Source organism: Larimichthys crocea, chromosome I (genome assembly GCF_000972845.2).
Source record: "Larimichthys crocea isolate SSNF chromosome I, L_crocea_2.0, whole genome shotgun sequence".
Classification (NCBI taxonomy): domain Eukaryota; kingdom Metazoa; phylum Chordata; class Actinopteri; family Sciaenidae; genus Larimichthys; species Larimichthys crocea.
The window spans coordinates 43,292,062-43,317,365 of record NC_040011.1 but is presented as its reverse complement, the minus strand read 5'-3'; the positions used below and the strand labels follow the sequence as shown (position 1 = coordinate 43,317,365).

Below are 25,304 nucleotides of genomic sequence, written 5' to 3'. Positions count from 1 at the left end.
GAGGGAGAGAAGCAAACAGAGAGAGAGAGAGAGAGAGAGAGAGAGAGAGAGGATTGTTTCTTTCTCTGGATGCCAACACCAGAAGCAGCATCAGCACCAGCAGTGTCTCAAATCTGCACGAGAGGTGACCGGGGTTGAGGGGTGAAGGTGCGTGTGTGAGGTGTGTGCGAGAGCGTGTGTGTGTGTGTGTGTATGAGTGTGTGCGTGCAGTGCGTCTGGCGGAGAGACCGCAGGAGCGCGGAGAGAGGCTCAACTTGCTCCTCTCTCTGCGCCGCTTTGCCCTCGGCTCGTCTCTCTTGCTTTCCTCGGGACACAGACATCTGGCGTGGTGACATGTGAAGAGGCTTGAAGTATGGCATGCAAAGATGGTTTCTGCAAAAAAGAAGGAGACGGTGACAGAAATGCGCCCAGCCTTTATTCGGACCCTCTTGTACTTTTTCTGTTTGGCGACTTGGTGAGTCCCACAGTGTTTCTGTCCGTGGTGCTGAGACCTCCCGCTCGCTCCTGATGAATCTTGCACTCAACTTATGGTATCCTGATTCTTTATTTTATTCTTTCTAGTGTGATGAAAATCTCTGGACAGACAAAGAAGGATGAAAGGATCTATCCGGAGAATTTTACTCGCATTTTAGACCGACTTCTGGACGGCTATGACAACAGGCTTCGACCTGGATTCGGGGGTATGTTGGAAAAACATTCTTGTGCACAATCTGCTTGACAAACTAACAACAATTATAACATTTAACAAAGAGTTTTAAAGGCAACTTTTATCTTTAATTTGACTTTTTTTTGTGCCAAACGCGCCATTACGCACAATGAAGTATCGGTAAACTCATTATTAAGCGCCAAATCCACCCTCTGAGTCAAGTCTGTTTCATCCATAGTGATTATATATAACCCCTGACACACTCCAAATAATCCTTATGAAAATCAAAATGTAGAATTTTATATTTTATTTGACTTTAAGTGGTTAAAAAGTGCAAAAACGTGTCTTTAAACTCACTATTGGGCACCAAAATGCGCCTTGTAAGTCAAATCGAGTTGGTGTTACATGTGTAGCCTGAGATCAAACATCTGCCTCAGTGGGTTTAAGCCCTAAAAACTTCTCCAAAAATCTCATGGAAAAGCACCAGAGGCTTGCTCTGGTCCAGGACATTCAATAGATGACGTGCACAAGTCACATAATGGGAACAGAAAGCAGCAATGTATTGTTTTTTTGTTGTTGCCTCTTTCTGTGTGGGAGACTTTTATTAAACATGTTGCTTCATGGTCAAACGTTTCCCAACACACGCGATGTTACATCGTGTTTCATCCTGTAAGTCAGTCTGAAGAGGGGCCTCCTCTTAAGCTCGCCTTATATAACCATGTGTGTGTGTGTGTGTCTGTGTGTGTGTGGACAAACGCTTAATGCACAGTTCAAGTGCTAAAAGTACGGATTTGTTTTTTTTTCTTCTTCTGTGCATCATGTTTGAAAACGTCTAAAAAGAGACATCCTGTCAAGAGAAATGTGCAGATTGTCAGCCTCAGCTTTATCCCTGCACTTATAAAACACGACTTTACAGTGTGCATCCACATTTATTCACTGAGGGAGAGAAAAAAACCCCAAACAGGATTATGTTTTTACATTTTAAGCTATTTCCCCCGATCTCCATTACACAAAAGCTCTGTTTCTCTCTCTGTTTGGGTTTGGCGTGCTTGTATTCCTGCAGAGAGTGTGTTTATGCACAAGTGTGAGTAAGACTGACATCTCTCTTAGGATGAACTGTGACATGGGAGCATTTAAGACAGGAAGCAGTCATCAAATGTGACACTTGTTGTCTGTTTCATTGAATCAATAGGTCCTGTGACTGAGGTCAAGACTGACATTTATGTGACAAGTTTTGGGCCTGTCTCGGATGTTGAAATGGTACGTATCCATGTTTTGAAATGGTTTATGCATTTCAGAGTATTTACATGAACGTTAAAGGTCCAGTATGTTCGATTTAGCAGTATTTATTGGCAGAAATGGGTGTATAATCACCTGAATATATGAATCATTGTGTTTTCTTGTCTTAAAATGAGCCCTTTATATATCAATAAATATATAAACACTGATCTAGATATGACCTTTTGCTTTTAATATAAATTTGGCAGCCAGAGTTTTTCCCAAACGACGGCGAGGCTGAGGCGCAGGAGAGTATTCATTCGGTTGCAATCTGAAACTTCACCGCTAGGTGCCACTAAATCCTACACAATGGACCTTTAAGTTTACACTCTTGTTCTAGATATACAGTGTATACAACAGTCATATTTGCAGATTCATGCTTTAACTAGAGGGAGAAGAAGTTACTCCAGTATTGTCTTCGATTTATTCAACAGAGTAAGAAGTCAATGAGAGCGTACAACTGTAAGAGTATTTCAGCTGTAAGGTCAGAGATCCTCACACGCACAAGGTGGTTCAGAGTCTGACATACATTTATGCCGTTTCTACCTCGCACTCGACGTGTTTGGAAACCTTCTCGTTAGTTACAAGCAAACTCACCTTGATAAGTGAATCTTCCCATAATTGGAATCTGACCTTTATTTTTTAGCCTTGAAGGTTATCACAAGAACTGCTCGTACATAGTTTGCTACCCACACTCTCGGTAAGCACTCGGTAGCAAGTTAACAGCTGCAAAGTTGCAAACCGTAGTCACAATCCTAAAAATACACAAAGCATAGCAAAATATAAAACAGTTAAAGGTTAATGTTTCCGACTGACTTTCTTCCAGATGAACGCGGTTAATCACGATGCAACATCATCCCACCTAACAACCTACCAACCTTCATAAGTTTCTCTCTCTCTCTATGTGTTTGTCTTAGGAGTACACAATGGACGTGTTCTTTCGACAGACGTGGGTGGACCGGAGGCTGAGGTACGAGGGCCCGATAGAGATTTTGAGGCTGAACAACCTTATGGTGACTAAAGTGTGGACGCCAGACACCTTCTTCAGGAACGGCAAGAAGTCAGTCGCTCACAACATGACGGCCCCCAACAAGCTTTTCCGCATCATGAAGAATGGCACCATTCTGTACACCATGAGGTACTATAAGTCCATCGCCATGCACACGTACGAAACATTAACTTAACCTCGATCGAATGCATCTTTCTGATGAGGGCATGGAGTTTTTGCATCATTCGTATATTTTGGTGTTTGTGCTGATTAAAATAATAATACTTGGAGAAGAGAGAAGACAGATTTTGTTTTGATTTAAAGCAATCAAGTGAGATTTACTGTGAAATCAAACCCAGTGGCTTACATAGTAAACAGTGAGCGGAGCTGTGTGGAGGCAGCGCAGAGGCTGCCAAACTTTCAAATCTTAAATTCAATATAGGAGACAAAAACTGCTCGTTTGCCTTCCGATGTGTATTTATATCAGATGAATCAACAGCAACGCTGTGATTTCTCTATCAGCTGCATGCTAACGTTTCAGAAGCTTGCTTTTATTCATCAGGTATGGAGTGAAACCCACGTCGCAGTGTTAAGAAGGTGGTAGCTCACCAAAACTTTGCTCTTGCTGTCCTTAATACTTACACATATTCTTGTTGCGTGTGTGGGCACACGTGTGTGTCTCTTATTGATCAGCTGTGTTCTGTACTGCAACAGGTTGACGATCAGTGCAGAGTGTCCCATGAAGCTTGTGGACTTCCCCATGGATGGACATGCGTGCCCCCTCAAGTTTGGAAGCTGTAAGTCCTGTATGCATGTGCGGACACTGACGATGTGGTGGATACACAACGTGAAATCTAACCAAATGTAATCTGAGTAACTAGTAAGAGACTTAATCTAGTCTCTTTTAATTGTGCACTAGCTCAGGTGAAGTCACACCAGATGTTTGCCAGTTTCCTCTGACAGGACCAAATAAACCAGATGTGCACCTGCAATGAGCTGGTGGCTGGTAATCCTGCAGCATGTTGCCACAGCTCAAAAAACGCATAAACCCAAATGCACAATTCAGGCAGACAAACCAAGTTTAAAGGGCCAGGCTGAGGCAGAATCTCAATACTTAGAGCTAGGTCAAAAGACAGAAAAAACAGGCTGAGATATAAATGGATGCTGCAAAGCTAAGGCTTGTGGCACATAGACAATAGTGACTAAGCACTGGGATACATCCTGAGGAGTATCCAGGTGAGTGATGAAGCAGGAGCAGCAACAATCGAGGCTGTTTCTGAAATGACAGCGGAGTTAGAGCATGAAAATCTTTAAATGCATGTAAAAGGTGCCGTTTACAAAGTGTCCGATGATAGATAATCATGTTGGGAGTTTTTTCCATTAATGCATCATCACGGCAGGTTCCCCCCCTTTAGTCAATATTAGTATCTGTAAACAAATAAACCCATTGCTCAAAAGACTGCCAGCCTCTACTGACCTCCACGCTGTATTTTACATTTTGTGCCTCCCGGTGTTGTTTCACAGGAGACCCACTGGATTACTTTACACCGCTAAATAGGCAGGCATCACGATTTGCAAGTGAAACACAGCAGATAGTTTCAGCAGAGTTTTGACTTTATTTGAGCTGAATTCATTTGAATTGGAAAGATACAGATTTCTGAAGGGGAAGAGTTTGACTTATTCGCCTTCTTGCCGAGAGTTTTTTAACAGGAGGATTGACACCCCTCTCATGTTTTGCGAGACTCGATAAATATGAAGCCAGCAGCCGGGTTAGCATAAAGACTGGAGAAAGAGGGAAGAACAGCTAACCTGGTTCTGTCTAAAGGTTCCTCCCAGCACCCTGAAACTCACTAATTAAAATGTTAAAGCTAATTTGTTTAATTTGCACACAGGCTGAAGTGTAAAACTAACAAGCATCTCGATGTCTCCACCTGTGTTTGTGCTCAAATAAACTAACCAGCTGCTCAAATTTCTTGTTACACAGATGAGAGTCTGCGAAACATAAATAAATGCTACATGTAACGCCTCTGAATAGATATTTATTTTTAGGAGTTTAGGATGTAAGGTCTGTCACAAATCCAAAAATTTGCCCTGGCTTGCTCGATCTCATGACGGCTCGGAGTCTGTGCTGAAAAGAGCCAGAAGAGTGAACGCTAACACTAAATAATGAAGTATTTCATTCTCTAATGTGAACAATGGAAAGTGTTTATATTGGGCCTACTGGTCAGCAGAAACGACTTATCTCAAATAAAGGAGTTTCTCAGATAGAGCAGCTCCGTCTTATCGGAGGAGAGCAGCAATTTGAAGATTACATCTGCGAGAGAAAAGACAACGAGTTTGCCTTTAAACTCGCCCAATTCGCCGTCAATTACCCAGTGTGGTGACATTGCAGAGGACAAATTCACATTTCTCAGTTCATTGTCATCCTCCTCCTCCCCCCCGCACCCTCCACTCATCCTCCTCTTTTCACCATCCTGCTCTGCTGGTGCTCGCCTCAAGTCAGGGGGAAGCGACCGTGGATCTGAAGTGGCCTGAAGTGAAGGAAAGGTCAGAATCCCTTCCTCTGCCTCAGGATAGCGCAGACCTATGCAGCTATTTTCCATAGCTGGTGTGTGTGTGTGTGTGTGTGTGTGTGTGTGCTAATTTCCTCTCTGTCTGCCCTGCCTCCATTATTTTCTCCATCTCTTCTTCCCCCCTCTTCATCCTTCTCTCTTTTTCCGTATCTCCATCTGGACTTGTGTGCACAGGCATTGCGTTCCACTCCATGACACACCGGAGTCATTTCATTTTGGCAGTGCAGTCGGTATCCCGCCGATGTGGAGTCCCATTGGGAGTGGCAGGCGCAGACAACTGGCGTTTTGTTGTGTGTCCACAGAGTGGCCAACCTCGGCAGGATACATGCAGCAAAAAAAAAAACACTCTTATGATCTAAAGTATCCCTCAGTCAGACACGAGGGCGGACTGGGAACTCTAGGAACTTTGAATTCAGCCTCGTTGCGTTTGTTTCTGTGGAGTTTCATGTATTTTTATTCTCACAGAATAGTAAATTAATTACTCTGGAGTTTTCCTGTGTTTGAATAGAAGTGAGGGGTCACGCTGCCACACAGCGCTGGTGGACCTGAAAAATTAATTAGTCGGTGGAGAGTTTCAGTATCCCGCTGCTTCGCAAGCTTTTCCCCTTTGTCGTGAATACAACTCCTGGAGAAACAATGAACAGTAACGACTTAGAAACCTTCAAATTTAAGGATGTTGAATATCACTGTGGCAGCCATTTAACACATGACTTCACTTACACTTAAAAATGTACTCATTGATATTCATATATTAACAATGGAAGACATTATGTGTATAATCTCGGAAGTTTCATTTGTAGCGATGAACCCACAGAGACTCTGCAGTTTAGTGTCTCTCAGCTCATTGTTTTGGTTTTAAAGGAGCCTTAGTTAATGTTACAGTGTTGTATTTTGATATCAAAGTGTCATAAAAATTAGGGAATTTGATGAAAAGTTTAAGTTCCTGAATGCAATATTTTTTTCTATTCTTCATGACGAACCAACGAATGATCGTCATGTTGCAATGTGCAATTTAAACTTCCAGTAAATCAAGTGAGGTCATCACCAAGTTCTTTAATTGGAAATCTGCTACACTGACAGTTGACGGCTGAGTCTATTTATGCAGCTCGAGCTCTGCTCAAGACTTCTCTTCACGTTTTTGAAAGTGCCTTTTCAGTCGATGTCTTTCAGTTTGCTCTGCCTCAACTATTTGGTAATTTGCAGAGTTTGCTGGTGGATCTGTAGCTTTAACTTGCCATCAGCGTTAGTGGTTACGACAAGTAAATCCTCTACTAGAGACGTATTAACACCAACACTCTCCTGGTACTTTGAAATCCCAGTCTGGGCTATATTGGATAAGTTAGCTGCATTGCTAACTAACTAACAGCGACTACAGATAGTTGTGAAACTAGCTGCCCATTAGGAAACATCAGAGAGAAGAAAATATTATCTTTCATCCCCTAGAAACACTCCTTTCTCGCTGCGTTTAGCGTTTTTTTCCCCAGCCTAATTCTTGTCTCATTTCTGTCCTGATGAACAAGTAAATTAATCAAATTCAGTGCCGCTGTTTTCCTAGCTGCTAAGTTAGTGAAGCTGTCATGTCGTTGAGCACAAAGGCAAGAGGATGAAACCGTGTTCAGAAGCACTACTGCTGCGCCAGCTAGTTGCTGCAACCTCGGCAGGCTCCCGCGAAGTGTCCAATTAGGAGAAAGTGGACTTTTGGAGTGGACCTGCATGAAGTGCCAGTGCATGATAAATAATGTGTTTTTTTTAAGAGTGAATCATGCAAAGCTACTCTAGTGGAGTCTAAAAATATAGAGCTGAAATTGAGCATAATAAGTCCACTTTTAAGTTGCGGCCTGGTCTCGCTGCTCTCATCAACCTCAATTCCAGCAACGGCATGCAGCTGTGTTCGGTGAATGAGCCCTGATAAATCAACTGTGAGCTACCTGCTCAGCACTAAACAGCAGGGAAAGTTAGAGCCGGCGAACATAGTGTAGCATTTAGCAGCTAGAGAGCACGATGTTCACTGGAGGAGACCAAACAAGAGCTAACGGAGAGTGAATATTGGACGGTCATTCATCAGATCGCCAGAAACAAGACTCTGAATGAATGCTAATGTCTGCTTGATGTATAAATAGCCAGCTGTTTGCAAATGCATTCGCCTTAACAACCTTGTCTTTATTAAATGTCAACTTTACAGCTTGTTACACCCCTGAAATAATCAATAGATGCTTATAGCTCCTGGTTCATTGCACTGAGCTCAGGTTAGGAGAAAGGTGTCAGAGGCAGGGAGTGTTTAACTATCTATCTATAAATGTATCAATATCCACAGATAGACACATATACTGACTGTAAATGGACTGTTCTTACTGTATGTGCACGTCTTGTCACATTCATCCATTCAAACGCTGACGCAAACTGCTCTGCTGCAGCTGGTCCACATTTTGGAAGCTGTCGGGGGTTCAGTATCTTCCCCAAGGGCGCGTCGATATGCACAGCAAATATGCAAATAACAGTTATCATATCAAGACAGTATGCAATACCCTGTGCGGATGTTACAAACACAGCATGTCTTGTTTTTCAAACCGCACTGTTCACAACTTACAGTAAGTGACTCACATCGAGGTGGCTTTGCTCGTCTTCCCACAGATGCCTACCCTAAAACAGAGATGATCTATACTTGGACCAAAGGGCCTCAGCATTCGGTGGAGGTCCCCCCTGAGTCCTCCAGCCTCGTTCAGTATGATCTCATCGGTCAGACGGTCTCCAGCGAAACGATTAAATCCATCACAGGTGAGACACGCTCATCCTTTCAACCGTTCTGATCTATCAACCGAGAGTTTCACCGAAGGCTCCGAGGCAAAATGTTTGCAGGGGCTGATGTGGTGAACTCGGTTGTTTATTTCTTTCTTTTTAGGTGGAGTGTAAACTCTGTTTTCCCTTATTGAAAGAAAATGTTCAGCGGTCTGTGTGTATTGTGAAAACTGGTAGATTTACCAGCTCTACACTGTATTCTCCAGTTGACAGACAGGATAAATGCAGCAGTGGTGTCAGATATTGGGAGGATTTGGGGCTTTGACTCCAGCATCTTGAAATCAAACCCTGTAAACATCACGAGCTGAGGCATTTCAGTTCACATAAATACTGAACGATCCAAATAAAACCTTTAGGAGCACGAGGTTGCAACAGGTGTGTGCATCTGAGTTAAAGTAAAATATAGAGGAGTACGAAAGAAATCGAATCAAATGTGACTTCTGAAAATAAAACCTGGGACTTTAACTTCTTTGTTAATCAAACTAATTCATTTCTCCTCCAGGTGAATACGTGGTGATGACGGTCTACTTCCACTTGAAACGTAAAATGGGCTACTTCATGATTCAGACGTATATCCCCTGCATAATGACAGTAATCCTCTCCCAAGTGTCCTTCTGGATAAATAAAGAATCCGTCCCGGCACGTACAGTCTTCGGTATGTAGACCTCATCCTGCAAAGCTTTTCTGCTCTCTGTTCTGTTTATTTATTTATTTGACGCCTGCATGCCAACGGAGCAATCAGAGCTGGAGTGTCTCTCCACCTTGCACAACGAGGTGACGGCACAGTGTGAGGTGATTATGGGGAATATAGAGAGCTGCTATTTATTTCTTTATTTTTTTATCTGAAGATTGCTACATGAAATGCAAATTGCACCAACAGCTGACGAAACATTTTGGTGCATCTTCTGAACAAAGACCAGAAATTTGGGTCTGGCTCGTCAAACAGTGGACGATACAAAGTCTTCTCAAGATGTTTTATGGCTCTCTCTCTTTTATGGATTGAAACTGTAATAAAAAATGCTCTGTGAGAGTATTAAAGGCAGTCCAGATGGCCCATGGGATGTTTTATGTATCTACAGATCTAATAAGAGCATTTTGTAAACTTGATTTCTCATTTATGCAGAATAAAGAGAGATCTTTATAAAAGTTAAAAAGTGGTTAAAAGTTAAAAGGCCTCAAATGAAACAAAAATAACAAAGGTTATTTTAGTTATGTTACAATTTTTACATTTAAAAACAATGTTTACATCTTAATTATGGTTTAATCTATCTAGCAAAAGACTGGAACACAGAAATACTCGATACTAAATGTAGCTTACGGCAGTGTTGGGCAGTAACTAACACATTACTAGTAAGAAGTTGTGTAAGGGATTATATTTTTAAGTATATATCGCAGGGAGAAATCACAGCAATGCTCTATTCCATTAACATTTTGGGGCTGGTTTGTTCACTGCTTGTACAGAGGTTGATGGAAGGTCGATATCAGCTTCAGTGGTCCGAGACGTGTTAGCTTCCGGGTCTTTGTTAGTCTCTGCCAAAACAAGCAGAAGTACAACTCCCAGTGATTTTAAGAGTTGTTGTCATGTTGTGTCTTCGTCTCAACACAAGTCATTCAGGAGTCACCTAGCTAGTTTCACTCAGAGTTGGAGGGTGTGTGAAATGCACAGCTGAGCCATCTGTGCAGCCACCGCGGCGAGGCTTGCTGTTGACAGTCAGTAAATCCCTCTGGGCTTGTCGTTTAGTTATTTTTTATTCTGTAGCTGGACTCAATTCTACTCTTACAGTTAGTGCCAGTTGCTTACGAGGATCGTAGGGTTGTTGTTGAATTGCCTGCTCGGCTCATTTCCAGTTTTTGGCCTGTGAACCAGTTGCACTCTTTGTGGTTCTGTTGTAAAGTTTGGGTCCATGTCCGTGAACAGACAGAACAACAGAGGCGCAGAATCACAGACTGAACCTTTAAAACTAGACCAATGTCAGTGCTGTTGTCTTATTGTAAAGGGAACTCTCTGATAGTCACGGCACTGACTTTAAAAGCAGCATTGATAGATTATAATGTGGAGCTTAATCTTCAAGAGGTAATGGAAATAATAATAGAAAGAAAACGAGTGTAGGCGCTGATTAATGATTCGTTAAACAGCTATGTGACTGTTAACTGTTTATGAAGGAACTAATCATGAACTAATTCTTTATAGATCAGTTATAAGCAAGTTTGGGGTGCCATGTTGTTAAAAAATGCCTGTGACTGTTTGGCCACTCTCTGGAAATGGGCCATGACTAAACTCCATTCGTTACCAAGCAGTAATTAATGGATTACTGACATCTTTAACTACATTATTACCAAACAGAAAGACTAAAAGAACAGCCAAAGGGATTTTCCACAACATAACAACACCAGATTTGTGCTTATTGATCAGTTATAAACTATTAAATTACAACTCAGTAAATGGTGCATATGTTGTAATCCAAACTATAAACAACTCAGTAAATGGTGCATATGTTGTAATCCAAACTATAAATTATGTAAGTTTATTTGTTTTGAACTAGATATATATCGTCTTTTTTTTCCACCCATTTTTCCTTCAAATCCTGGCGCCTACATTACCCACAATGCAACCCAGATGTATTGATGTAGTCTTAACCTGCTCGCCTAAAGCAGAGAGCTCACAGAGGTCTGCTAAACTTGTTTCTAATGCCACGCTCCACATACTTTTTTAAAATTTTCAATCTTGAAGTCTTCAACACCAACAAACCAGTTAATCAGATCTCGAGCAGCATCCTCTGGAGCCACAAAATAAAAACATGTACTGCTCCCCAAGACCTGTAAACAGACTTTGTTGTGTAAAGTTGGTACACTACCCTTAATTTTAATAACAGGCCTGTTGTTGACTGGGAGGAGCATTGAGTCAAAGTGTGACAGCATGCTGTATCACTAATGATGACCAAACAACCAACCAACCTCTCTCACACACACATTTACATTCACATACACTACAGTGTCACCTGTATGTGTGTGGATTGTATAGTTTGTGTTTCCAGTTTTTGCTGAGCAGAAAAACCCTCCATGACCTTCATTAAAAAAAACACCCGAGCTGTTCACTCTGACAGAGGCATCACAGCAGCACAGTTACTGTTGTACCGGTCGAGGCAGCGGATTTCCGCTGTTATCTGCTGTGTTTGGATGTGCGTGTGGTGATGAGTAAGACTCTGTGGTGGGAACAGAGGAGGGTGGTTTCTGTTTGGATTTCAGTTCTGACGTCCTGCCGCGGTGACTCAACCACGACGTCCTGCTTTGAGCGTGGAAGGATCAGTTTGTCAGGAGCGTTGATGCGTTGGACCCCCCCTCTACCTGGAGGGGTCCGAATAAATGACATGTTTAGAGCATCAAGTAATGCCTTTGACCTGTAACGTGACTGTTCACTGCAATGTTTGACTGAAATGAGAGTGTGCACGTGTGGCTGACATAAATAGAGGCGGGAGGAAGACTGCAAGCTCGGGTAAACAGCTACTAAAGTGCAGGAAGTAGTGTAGTGTAGTAGTGTAGAAGTGTAGTACGCACACAGTAAAAATGACTAAGAGGTTACATGTTGTATGCAAACTATTTTTAGGTAAATAAAAGTTGGGGCGAGCGTTGTGTTGTCACAGTGAGATCGCCAAGACAACAGCGCTATATCTAAAGATACTCCCACATAAGAACTGGGTGGCGGGATAAAGCGCCATTCAGCTGGCAAATGTATTTTTGTATTTTGGATTGAGCTAATCACTTTTCTTTTTGACTCATTTTTTGAAAAAGATGTAGATTTTTCCCAAATCTTGATTTGTTTATTTCAGAGATTTGAGTGTTTCCTTTAAGCTGTCATTCAGCATCTGTTCTTCTATTTCCAGGGGTAGATAAAGTACCAGAATATCCCGCTGCAGCCTGCGATCCTGTCATTGTTTGGAGGTGAAAATGAAACAGTTGGTGCAAAGATTTAATTGAGTGAAGCGTTGCTCAGCTGTAGCGCTGCGGTCAAAAGGTGGCTGAGTAAAAATGAAATTATTGACTGGAAAAAAATCCATAAAAATATGAAAATAAATGCAGCACTGCACTATTTACACACGCAGACCATTAGTTCCACAGTTAGTCTGATTTATCTCAGTGGTTTGGAACAACAAAAACAGTATATCTATCAAACATCTTACGTTGAGAACAGCTTCATATCAGAGGTTAATATCCTCCGTCTGCGGCCTCGAGCTGCAGTTCACCTATCAATGTCACCCAGCTGCTTTTGATTGACAGGTAATTATATGGCGGTCACGTCCAGGCGCAGGGGATGAATTTATGTTGGGCAAGGACTCTGCAGCACAGATTGTTCCAGGTCTCTAACGTAAAGGGGATTTTCTCCAAATCACATTATTGCTATTGCTTAATAATAATACCAAGGACGAATGATGAGCTACAGGCTTATACTGTAACCTTCAGTTTACTGTAGGAGACACATGTGACCTTGCGTGTTGGCCAGTCTCCTTTTATTTTTATAGTATCTCTCTTGGATGGCGAGGTCCCGGTTCAGTGTGTCCTTTAACTGTATTGTATAAACTCACTTGACTTTGGCTATATTGCTTCCACAGATGGAGGGTCAGCAGTTGCTGCTGTTTAATACGCTTTAGGCGACTGTAAGCTCTCGGTAGCAATACCAACATTATTTGATCAGGCTTGTCTGCAGGCGGAAATAATCCGATTTGTCGATTGGTGGGGAAGTTTTGTTTTGACTGAAAAAGCAAGAAAATAGAGAGGAGGCAGCTACAATAATGTGGTAAAGCCTAACACACTGAAGATGGGGTAGCTACTTAACCTAGCTGCTCTAGTTGACCTTCCTAGTGTAACAAAGTTGTGCTAATCAATATCTTTGTACTAACAATGGGTAGAATGGTTGCTTACAGTGAGAATTAATACCCAGCTCTGTTGTTCCTCGCCTACCGACTGTTTTTCTTTGCTTGGCCCACAGCGTTGCTGTTTTGGTTCACTTCTACAGCGCTCATCAATCTTGCTTTCAGCTCTCAGCCCATTTTCCACTCCTATTTTAGTTTGGTTGTGGTATTCACCAACTCCTGAGAGACTATTTAGCTGCTAAATATCTCATTTTTTTCACCAGTTAGTTGCTTACTTTGTCTGTTGCTGAGCAGGTAGCTGTTTTCAGCAGAAAAAAGTTCAATAAACAGTTGTAATTGACCTACTTAGCACCGAGCGGATTAAATTGAGATGAACATAGTGAAGCATTTAGGAACTCCATCCGTCCATCCATCCATCCATCCATCCATCCATTATTTACTTGAGATTATCCGGGTCAGGTAGTGGTGGCAGCAGGTTTAACAGGGCCTTCCAGATATCCCTCTCCCCTAGCAACACATTCCAGCTCCTCCTGGGGGATACTGAAGGAATCTTCAGGACCCAGACCCCCTCCAGCAGGTCCGGGGTCTGTCCTAGGGACTACCAGTTTGACGTGTCCAGAACACCTCCAAAGGACCTACAGATGTAGCAACTCAAAAGTTCCCGTGTTTCTGTGACGGGGCCATGACTGGTCCTTGACTGGTCCTGGTGTAATCAGATGCCCAAACCACCTCAGCTGGCTCCTTTTGATGCAAAGGAGCTGCAGCTCCCTACGGTTGTCCCAGCTCCTTACCCTATCTCTGAGGCTGAGCCCGGCCACCCTACAGGGGAAATTCATTTCAGCTACTTATACCCAAAGCTCATGGCCATAAGATACTTGAACTCCTTTTCTTGGGGCAGCAACTCTCTCCCAACCCAGAAGGAGCATTACACCATTCTCAGGTAGAGCAGCATGGCATCAGACTTGAAGGAGGTGCTGACTTTCATCCAAATCGCCTCAGTGCATGCTGAAGGTCAAGAAAAATACGAACCAAAGAGACAGATATGTTCCTCAGGAGTTGGTAGAGACCAAAATAGAGCCAAAAGGTAATATTCATAGCCAGAAATACAACTCCAAATAAATCCTAATGTTGCTTTTAGGCAACTGTTTGCTAACACAATAACCATATCAACTTTATGTGATGGTAACATGTCATAATATATACCATGCCGCCTCCATGTAGCCAAAAAATCATTGAATGTAGGTGTAAATAATGTTCTTCTTTGTTTCTCATTTCACAGCCACGTGTTTGGATCATTATCCCCCTGCATTCAGCTAATGAAATATGCTGATGAGGAGCAACATAGTGTACATGGGTTATTGAACACTGTGCAAATGATCTTTATCACTTTGCTTTATTTGGCAATGGGATGCAGAAAATCTCTTGCAGGGTGTTTTCAGTGAGACAATGTTTGATGCTGATCTGTTGGAAAACTGGTTTTAATTGTAAAAAAAAATTGTTTTTATGTATTATTTAACCTGTTCTGCTTTTGTTTCCATTGAAGGCATCACCACTGTCCTGACCATGACGACACTCAGTATCAGCGCACGCCACTCCCTTCCCAAGGTATCATACGCCACTGCGATGGACTGGTTTATCGCTGTGTGCTTCGCCTTTGTCTTCTCTGCCCTCATTGAGTTCGCCGCTGTAAACTACTTCACCAACGCACAGATCGAGCGGGCCAAAAAGAAGCCAGCCAAATGTCCCCCGGTACCCCAAACCACGCCTGTCAAGGTCAAGGACGCAGAGGAAGTGCTGCAGGTGATTTTTGTTTCCCTCAAATGGGACGTGGCAAACAGTCTGATAGCACTTAACTTCGCGGAGCACTTACGCAGCATGTCCCTTATTATGTGCTTACTGTATCTGGCCTTTAGCCTAGATGTTTAAACGGCCAGGAGTGGGCCAGCCTGAGGATCGTCAGCTGTGCTCCTGCTCATGATAGCCGAGGGGATCCGAAATGTAGAAGAAACAGCAAAAATCTGATCCCAGGCTGTGATTTAAGGGTTTCATGTACCACCAGAACATGCTTGTATCTGGATGTTGGAGTGAAATGAAACATTGTGAGCGTTTTATCATTTTTAGCACCACAAATATGGACATAAAGCAATCCCAGATTTGTTTTATAATGGAAAATGTAGCTCAGGTGGTTTCCACATAAAACAACAAATCAAAGTGCTTGACATTATTAAATTGGTGGTGACACACACAACTACTAATTCACAATGTTTCCATCCACAAATGATGTTTGATTATGTGGAAAACAATGTCACTGTTCCTGAAAAAGGTCAAGTCAACCACAGCTTGGCTTGTTAAAAGGGATAAATGAGGTGGCCGATACATTTTTATATATTCCGTACCCGTTACTTCAGCCTGGACGAATTTAGCTTTTGTTCAGCCATAAATTTAGCCGTTAATTTGTAAAGACACAAAAAATGTAAAAGAGAGAGAGAGAGGGAAAAAAACTGCATCTGAAAACAGCTTCACAACACGGATGTGTAAGACTAATCGCGAGGTGCTCCATGACGCCGTGAAACCTTTTATTTTGAAACTCTGCTTGAATAAATTGACATAATCTTCTATTCCTGTATCAAATGAGACAAATTACACTGACGCCCTGGTAGCTGACATATGGATTGGATTCATGAATATGCCATGAAGCTATTTCAGTCAGATATGATGAATGCATTCATGGCAGCGGCTGCAAACGCTGATACACAGATGGGATTCCTGTGAAAAGAGGAGAGGCTTCATATTCATCTAAAGCGATAACATTAAATGCACACGTAGGTCATTGAAGCCGACATAACCCGGCGATGCATATGTCAGTTTTTACCCTAACTACTTTAAGTTGCCCCCTCCGGTCCAAATCCCAGTGTGTCGTAATCATGCCTGAATGCGGTGTGGTGACAACGGCACTTCAGTGGATTAGTAGGTTGTCACGGCAACGCAGCCCGGGTACATCTGTATAGGTTTCAGAAAGAGGCGCCGGAGACCAGGGTGGATGGGGGGGGGCAGAAAAATTAATACTCTCTTCCTCGAGAGCGAGGTCCCGTTTGGTGCTACCGAGAGGCGAGAGGGTCGAGAGTGTTTCAGGCTGGAAAGCAAACCCCACGCTGCACACACACTTCCTGTGCTACACATGGGACACAATAACATCCTTACACTTTCAAATGGGAAGGGGGGGTGGATTAGTCCTGCAAATGCCTTAGTACCAGCATCACACTCTCCCTTGCTTGAAAACATCAACTCTCAAAGGATAAGCTCCTTTTGACGCTACACTGCATTACCGCCCCGATGAAGTGCTACCTACTTTCTGTCTTAAGCTCGTGTGAAATGAGTGAAATCCTTGGTAAGTGACATCTGTATTGCACACGCTGCCTCCAGATGAAGGCCATCTGTGTCAGGGGGACTGTAATCAGATCAATATGACAAGGTTTATGTTGCCCGGGCCGCTTCTCAGGAGGGAAAAAAGCAAGTGAGTTTTACCTTTCCTGTGTGTGAAAGAGAGATGAGTTATTTAAACTACAATGTGGGTCCACGTTTCAACAAAACAGACCGATAACGCAGCCTAAGTGGAAGGCTAACAGCAACAGTAACTTAGTCATTGACGGTATAAAGAATGGGCGTCGTATCCTCAGAGTGTGGCAACTCAAAGTTCACGGTCATTTTCAGAAACAATGATCCGTTAATGGGTCCAATAAACAGCAGGAGAAGGCTGCAAACATTAGCTTGAACAAAATTCAAATGTATTTAAACTGTAACCCCACAAAACGTAGTTAGAAAGACACCACTTTCCAAATTCTTTATATACTGATTATCTCACTCCCATGCAGACATACATACCAATACCAGATAACATATTGGTTCTACTGTAGATGTTTGTATCAGTGCAACTCTAATGCATTGATTTTATCTGTCTCAGCAGAATCCTGATACCAACGGTAACCTGAGAAAGAGGATGAATTATATTTCCCACCAAGAGGCCAGCAGTCACCAGAGAGCCCAGTCCACCATCAACATTTCAGGAGTGGGAAGAGCGAGACCGCTGCGACCTTTAGCCGGCGGCGTTAACGGCAGCTCCTCCACCCTCTCTCGCTGTAGCCCCAAATCTGAGAGCCTGCTCAGCGTGGCTTCCTCCTCCGCCCAGCTGGTGAGGGGAACGCCTCAGGCTGCCGCTTCCACGCCAGACGTGATGGCGGCGACGCCGTGCAAGCAGAACGCCAGCTCCTCGTCTCTGCAGCATCTGCTGGGGCCCAAGCTGGAGCGCATCCAGATGATGGGGAACAAACTGGAGATAAAGCAGACGCCGTGCTCTCAGCCCACCACCGCTGGTATGGGTGGAACCAGCAAAATTGACAAGTACGCACGGATCCTGTTTCCAGTGTCCTTCGGGGCTTTTAACATGGTCTACTGGGTGGTTTACTTATCAAAGGACACCATGGTGGCAAAAGGTGGTTCGACTTTACTTGGCAACAAGAGTGAAGACTCATTTCTTTTAACAGACGGGAAGCAAATAAGGATTATTGGAGTTTGCAAACAATAAGAGGAAACTATTCTTCTTGCCAAACAGGTAAACAAAAAAGTGCTCTCGATGCACTTCCACATCCTGGAGAACACACTGAGAATACATTTATTTTTTTCTTCCTAAGGTCCTCGAACAGCAAGCATGGGAACAAATCAACCGAATTAGAAATATCTGACTCAACAGAAGAAAGAACACCTGCACACTGGAATATGCGACTGTCCTCTTTATATCGTGCTACGTCTGACTGTGAAGGTCTTCATCGGCTTGTTGCCTCGTGATCCCTTTTGACCTGCAGTCACGATAAAGCATGGGATTTTTTTCATTTTCCTATTTTTGTACCCTTGCACCTGGCGAAATGTTTTGGATGCGCGTGTACCACCGTCCTGAAATGAACTGCACCGCTATGTAAATGTATACATAATACATTCAGTAGGATAAATGGGTTTATATTTATTGATCGCAGTGTACTTCAATTTGAATAGATTTGTTGCTTTGGTGCCAGCAGGCTAGACGATGCTGAAGTTAAATTATTCAAGAGAACAAAAGGGACTCCGGGAGTGGGTTTCCAAAAAACTCGGCCAAATGACGGTCAAAGTGAAATAAAATGATCAGAATGAAAGTCCCTAAACTAGGCGTGTGGAGTGGAGCTTTGCTTAGGAGCTGATCAGCCCTGAAATCCTCTCTTGTACAGTACCAACTTGCAAAACATCTTCCCTATACAAGATGGATTAACTAATCTGGAAATACTGGAAATAAAATTGGGGATCAGTCGGACAGAAAGTAGTAAGTTATTAACTCATGTAACAGTAGGATTTAAGCTTCTTTCCTGCCGTAATGGATTGCCAGAATAGTAGACAAAGATTGTGCAAGTGATTAAAATTCAGTCATACAGAAAGTAAAGCCATTTGTCGGTAGACCGCTGCAGCAGTAAAATAGTGAGCTGGTTGTTTGCTTAGGGACATTTTGGCATGTACAGTACAGGAATGCGACTGAACTGTTAAACGAGTGCTGCAGGGGAGAGACTCGGGAGCTGTCATTCGCCTCCTTAAATTGTGTCTAACAAATGTGAGCGAGAATTAACTTACAGTATTTTTTTTTTTACACGTCTCGTTATTTCACTGCATTTCTCGGTGAAATGTCTCATGGGTTAACGGATGAGGTCTTCTACGGAACGGAGCCCCGGCAGTGTGGTGTCACACATTTTGAAGGTTGAACAAAGGAAAAGGGCAAATCCTGAAGTAGATCAACGCCGCTGAGTAACATTTCACAGGCAGTGCCAGAGTTAGCTGATGTCAGTCACTCATTTAAGCTGTTAATTTTGCCAGGGAGAGTTAAAGAAATGGGATTTACTGAAGCTGTGTTACCAGCAAGAAAATATCCTTACAAAAGTCTGCAGAAAAAGACACCGTGCTGCACTGTAAGCTAAATATTTGAGGCTACAGATCAGTTAGAATAAAGACTGGAAACAAAAAGGTAACAAACACCTACCAGCACCTGTAAAACTTTCCAGTTTCCAGTCTTTACGGTATCGATATTCTAATCGAAGTCTCTGCAAGAGAGCAAGTAACTTCCCCATCAACTGTTTTTAAATCCTGTTGATCTCGTTGTTGAACGTAAAAAAGACGTGCCATGACATTGGCTCACAGTGAGACACATTTCTGCTGTAAATCCAACTTTTCTTTTCCCACCAAATACATTCAGAACCGTCGTCCTAGTAACGTAAAAATAGCCATATCGAAATAGCCATATTGAAGAACGCCTCCAGCGTGATCAGGGCCGTGCACGGATTTGCATGAAATGAAAGATACTGCAGGTAACTGAATCGGTGAATGTGTGAAGGACGTCGTTACCTTCATATCACACAACAATGTGACGTCCTCTCACCCGTATCCTGTCCCTCTTTTGTTCTGTAAACCGGCAAAGTTGAGGATTTATTGTCATTGAGTTCTTTCTCAGGACAACGTGACATTTCCAGTGATCACTTGCTCAGAAGTACAAAGAAAACTATCACTAAATACTTGCCTCCCTTGGCACCTTGGCAGACGTCTTTTACATTACGAGATGATTTATCTCAGTATGTTTTGAGAAATGAAACGCAGAAATCATCCTCGACACACAGAGTATACTCCCTCATGGCCTATTTTTCTCCTCCATTCTTCAGCGGAGTTGAAGGTTAAACAGTCGGTGGATGAGCTCAGCTGCACTGTGCACCTCTGCAGACAGAGATGTCATACGGATACGACGCGTGTGGGGGATTCTTGATACAGCAGGTGCCTCTAATAGCCATATCACACCCATGTTGCCATGCTTGTTGGCCCCTCGTCGATCAGTTAGTCTAACAGGAGTTATGATGCCGCCACATCGGCGAAAGGAAAAAAAACAAAACAGGCGGGCTGATGGACAGATCAAGATGCCCGCTGCCACTCACCTCTCCTTAACGCAGCCGTGTGTGAAATTGATTTTGCTGTTATTACCTCCCTGTTGGCCTCACTCTCCCTCGCTCGCTCGCTCTGTGTGTGTGTCTCTGTGCAACAAAATCCTCATAAAAACACAGAACATCCATGTACTAATGAGGACCCTGTCAACAACAGATTGATGTGCAGTGTTTATGTGCTGCTCTAAAATGTTTGCATGATTGATGGAGCTGCCAATGCCAGGTTGTGGGCTTTCTGGAGGTTTTGTTGTTGTTGTTGTTGTTGGTTTTTTTATTTAACAATCACGCTGCTCTGGTTGACAGACAGACACTTAAAGATGCTCCACACGCTCGTTCTGACATTTTGAAAGCTGACAGCGTGCAGGTTTGTGGAAAGTTTAACCAGAAGCTCTCTATTTATCATTGTTATTTCAGCTGTTTAAATAGTTCAACAGCTTCAAAATAGCCTTTAAAAAAAAGTGCAGATGGTAAAATGGGGCATTCATTGTAGTTTTGAGCACTTTATAAAGTAAATTGTGGCGTAATGCTCCCTCTAGTGGCTCAACTGACCCCCTTTTTTTATTTTGAACACAATCAGGACGCTCTCTTCTTCTCCACGTTGGATGAAGTCATCCTGTTTGTTGCCATTCAGGTTAATTGACACAATGAGTTTAATTCAGCATCTGCTTTTCTTGTTACAGCTGAATGACTGTAGTAGAAGACCACAGGCTCGGGACACTTTTTCCCCAGTTTCACGTGATCTGCTCGACTGAAAAGCCATCGGATTATAACAAAACAAAAATGAAGCAGGGAACTGTCATTAAGCACTGACCCCATTTACTGCATATGAACTAAATAATCGCACTGGCTGAGATGACGTTAGTTTTTTTTAGTCCAAAAGTTTGTTTCACTTCACAGAGTTTTGCTTCTCCTGCTGACGAAGCAAAGCCTCCTTTATGTTGACACCATGCGGGATTTAAGGACCCCAAAATGTACTGGATGTAAGGGTGATCTGACTCACCTTGTTTTTTAGGAAGCATACACAAAAAAAAAAAAAAAAAACTCCTCATAACAGAGTGACTTTGAAACCTGTGTATTTTTATATAAAGCAGCAAAGGGAGCATTTGAAATATCCTGACATCCAGTACTGTAAGTGACAATAAGACAAATTTCAGGCAGAGAATGTGAGAAAATCCAATTTAAGTCATCACATGTTGTGTTTTGGAGTATTTACAACATTCAAGCACGAGCGCAGAAGAACGTGTCATCCTAATATTGTGTGTAGAGTCAATTATTCATAACTAAAAAGGATGATCTGTCTGCAAGACGTTTACTATCATGAAATTTTGTTTTTAAGATTAATCGTGCGAGTAAGGAGCTGAGGAAATCAAATCAAATCAAATCAAATCAAATCAATTTTATTTGTATAGCCCAAAGTCACAAAGTACATTTGCCTCAGAGGGCTTTACAATCTGTACAGGGAGTGACACCCTCCCTCTTAACTTTAAGACTTATCTGTATGTTGGTTGTTAAACTCTGTTCATGGCGAGTCATTTCTAACATTTTTAGAGGGGATGGACCACTAGAGGGAGCAGCATGATCAGAATCAGATTGGTCTCAGTGCAAAAATGCTCAATCAGGGAAGATTTGCTCTTATTGTGGCGTCTGATTTCTTTTGATTTTAAAGTCCGTGTATTGTTTTAAAGAGAGAAGAGATCCAGGGCCTTCAGCGTAATGAGGATTCAGTTTCATTTCATGAGCCACTCTCCAGAGATTAGCACACTAACAATGTAGGTCTACCCTCCACGTCACTATTTTTATCACTCATCAGTCTTCATGGGCGAGAATTTAGAGATTTAGGGTGAGCATGGATGTAAACACTGAAGCTTTAGCGGCAAAACCTGAAAGAAATGGGCCTCGACTTTACTCCTATCTTATCATATGTGATGTAATATTGTGTGTTTAAAGAGCTAGACACTTGATCCTGTATCACCAGTGTCCTACAACCTGCCGGGGGGAGACATGCTGGGGTATATGTTGGTTTTATTTTGGCTCACATGTCGTGCAATAAGGAATCATTCCCATTGTTTTATCATATCAGAACTAATGTTACATTTCTGTCACCATGATCCATTTTTTAATGTCCTTTATGGCTTTTCATGCATCCTCTGTATCGGAATGGTTCCACCTCACATAGCCCAGTTTTTGAACGCCATAGGCCAAGATAATTAACACGTAGGCCCTAATAGGATGATACTAATTTGTATTATACTTTCTAGCGCAAGTGCAGGTCATTTTGAGGGTTACCGATCTTCCCAGTGAAGAAGGGCGACACGATTCCTATTGTTTGTTGTGCCGCGACATTTACACACATAAGCTGAAGAGCCTAAACCTTCTCCTCTTTTCTGCCGGTGACGTGGAACAATGAGTTATGAAACCCTCAATAATTATACTCGATAGTAGGAGCACCAATTAAAGCAATATTTAGAGTACTAGATAAGCCACACAAAGACAGCAATAATGTAAACAAAAGCATAGAACACGACATACAGTATGTACACAACCTTTAAATGGCTTCCTTACATAAACTAAAGCTGCACCAAAGGACTCATTACAACGCTTTTCCATTATGTAAGAATTTAAGATTAACACTTTAATTAATTCAACTCATAATCAAACACTAACAGACCCTCGAGTTGTACTAATATTTTAACAAGAGCGCAGATCTTTGAACGGTCCGCAGGTGATTTTCTGCCTCACTGAAATGGACTTGTGAACATGACAAATGTGTATTGTGTACTTAGTATTGATGCCACGTTGACTTTATCTAAAAAATGTGGTACTAACTGTACATTTCAACTTGAACTGTTTGCCATCCTCTCAAGTTGTTGCAGTCGATATGCTGATAAAAAAAATATTTTTTGAACTAATGTTTCATTTATTAGTCCTTATCCAATGCACTGTTTTGAAGAAACACGATTAAACATGTTAGACAAATCCCTGCTTCATGTCGTAACTAAACTGGAAACAGACAAGCAGGATACTATAAGTGTGTGTGTGGTCCAATGACAGTATAAAGAGTGGACGTCGTGTCCGTGAAGTTACCCACAGAGCGTGGTGGTTGTGTCCACCGCCATCTTGGCAATCCTGCCTCTTCCGCCTCCTGGCTAATCTAAAAATCAGCAAAGACGTGGCTCGTTGTTGCTGTTGTTGTTGGACCTGAGGTGCGTTGAACCTGTTCACCAACAAGCAGCTAACTTTGTCTGTTCTTCTGTGATGAGCAGCAACAGTTAGCCTTGTTTGTTCAGAAGAGTTGCTTGGACATCCGTCCGACATCCCTCACATAGAAGAAATTGAGCCAGCTGAGATGGTTTTGGTAACTGATTAGGATGCCCTCCTGCACACCTTCCTTTTGAGGTGTTTCGGGCACGTCCAGGGCAGACCCAGAGCTTGCTGGAGGGACTGTGTGGCCCATCTAGCCTGGGAATGCTTTGGGATCCCTCAGGAGGAGCTGGAATGCATTGCTGGGGAGAAGGACGTCTGGAACGCCCTGCCAAACCTGCTGGAAAGTGGAAGACATTGGATGGATGAATGGATGATTGCGGTGGTTGCCTCGAAGCAAGAAGGCTCCTGGTTCGGAGCTTTGGATCTCCTCCTTGTGTCTGTGTGGGTTTTTCTCCAGATACTCCGGTTTCCTCCCAAAGTCCAAAGGCATGCAGGTTAACTGGTCTGAATGTGAGTGTGAATGGTTGCTTGTCTCTGTGTGTCAGCCCTGTGATGAACTGGAGACTTGTCCAAGGTGGACAGTTCTTGGTTTCAGCGCCTCGCTACCCTGATGAGGATAAGGGGTTATGCAAAATGGATGGATGATTGTCGTGAAACAAAATGAGAATTCTCCTGATTTATCAGCTTGGAAACAAGATTGATTAGAGTTGTGTGCAATGGGATATGTCTGCAGTTTTATGACACATTGTTTATTTTGTTTTAAAACTGACACCTGAGATATCAACATATCAAATTATCAAACTCCAGGAATTAATCGGCTTGAAAGAAATACAGTTAAAAACCCAACATATAAACCTCCAGACATTCAGAACATTCAAGCGTCTCAGCAGACAACTAGCCGTGCGGTCTGCAAATGTATCAGAAATGTTTATTGAGACTGCTGGAAGCTCCGTGTCATGATATAGTGATTACATTAAACTATTTGCCGGCCAAGAACAACCGTCAGATAAGCTGCTTGCTGCATTTAGTTAAAAGCATGCAGGCTAGATCGAGGGATAATCTGATAAGCTTGCATTGGGGAAGAACGAGTGCAGATGCTGACTGAATTAGCAGGAAATACATTTTTAGAAACTGATTGCCTGACTCAAGTGGTGTTAGCATTTATATGAAAGGCAAAGATATATGCTCAAATTCAGGAGGATGCATATCTAACATGACGTACGGTGTTTGTCTCTTTCTCCTGCAGCACTACAGCTAAACAGCATCGAGCTCGAGGGTTTTCTTTATGTCTCAAGGTATTAGGATAAAGAACAAAACAGAAGAAATAAGAAATGCAGAGACACAGATGAGACAAAGCTAAAAGCCTCTCCTTCCCCCTCCCCGTCTCTGGGTTCATGGAAAACGACAGCTGGTAAGTTAACTCGCCAGTTCTGTGTGTAAGGCTCGTGATGGCTGTTGGCATCCGGCCATTAAAGGCTAAGAAATGAGCTGCATAATGAGAACTCTTGACAAGTGGTAATGTTAATTATAGATCCACTTAAAGATGCATTAAACAGCAGCCTTAATATCAGTTTTAGTAGATCACTGTTTGATTCTTACAATTAAAGCTACAGTTATCAATATAATTCTAATATTTTTAGCGCTTAAAGAGAGATTTGAAGACCAAAACAAAACTAAAAGGAGAGTTAATGTCAGGTGACCAGAAAGCTCCAAATGAATACTAATGTTTAAATGGCTGAATGGGTAACATATTACGGTGATATTTTTTGTTTCAGACACTGCCGAGGAATTTTTAAGGACAACGTGAGCAAGAGTCAATCAGCACAGAGCAGATTGAGCTGGCAGGAAGTCAGAAACAGCATAGAGAATCCAGTTTTTCAAAATAAAACGACCTGCGCAAACTTCCCATTGTGAAATCAGACAAAGGGGGAACAGTTTAACTACTTATTTGAG

The 25,304-nt window shown here is 42.5% G+C and overlaps 1 protein-coding gene across 2 annotated transcripts; it reads left to right on the top strand.

Annotated features, from left to right (window-relative positions):
• On the top strand, positions 1–23,123 carry gabra4 (gamma-aminobutyric acid type A receptor subunit alpha4). Of its 2 annotated transcripts, none has more exons than XM_019258476.2 (9): positions 1–454; positions 562–680; positions 1,839–1,906; positions 2,842–3,062; positions 3,627–3,709; positions 8,117–8,260; positions 8,784–8,936; positions 14,693–14,949; positions 17,114–23,123. In XM_019258476.2, exons 1-9 carry the CDS (start codon positions 366–368, stop codon positions 17,729–17,731), a joined length of 1,752 nt encoding a protein of 583 aa, XP_019114021.2. In that variant the 5' UTR covers positions 1–365; the 3' UTR covers positions 17,732–23,123. The 2 variants fall into 2 exon arrangements, with proteins under 2 accessions (XP_019114021.2, XP_019114020.2); XM_019258475.2 differs by having other exon boundaries at positions 17,111–23,123.
• Positions 23,124–25,304: the final 2,181 nt, after the last annotated feature.

What these genes read in the sequence shown, in the direction of transcription:
- gabra4 (XM_019258475.2), top strand. Translation starts at nt 366, where the DNA reads ATGGTTTCTGCAAAAAAGAAGGAGACGGTGACAGAAATGCGCCCAGCC. An exon ending in TTTTTCTGTTTGGCGACTTG is followed by an intron (nt 455 to 561) that starts GTGAGTCCCACA and finishes TATTCTTTCTAG; the next exon opens with TGTGATGAAAATCTCTGGAC. An exon ending in CTGTCTCGGATGTTGAAATG is followed by an intron (nt 1,907 to 2,841) that starts GTACGTATCCAT and finishes TGTTTGTCTTAG; the next exon opens with GAGTACACAATGGACGTGTT.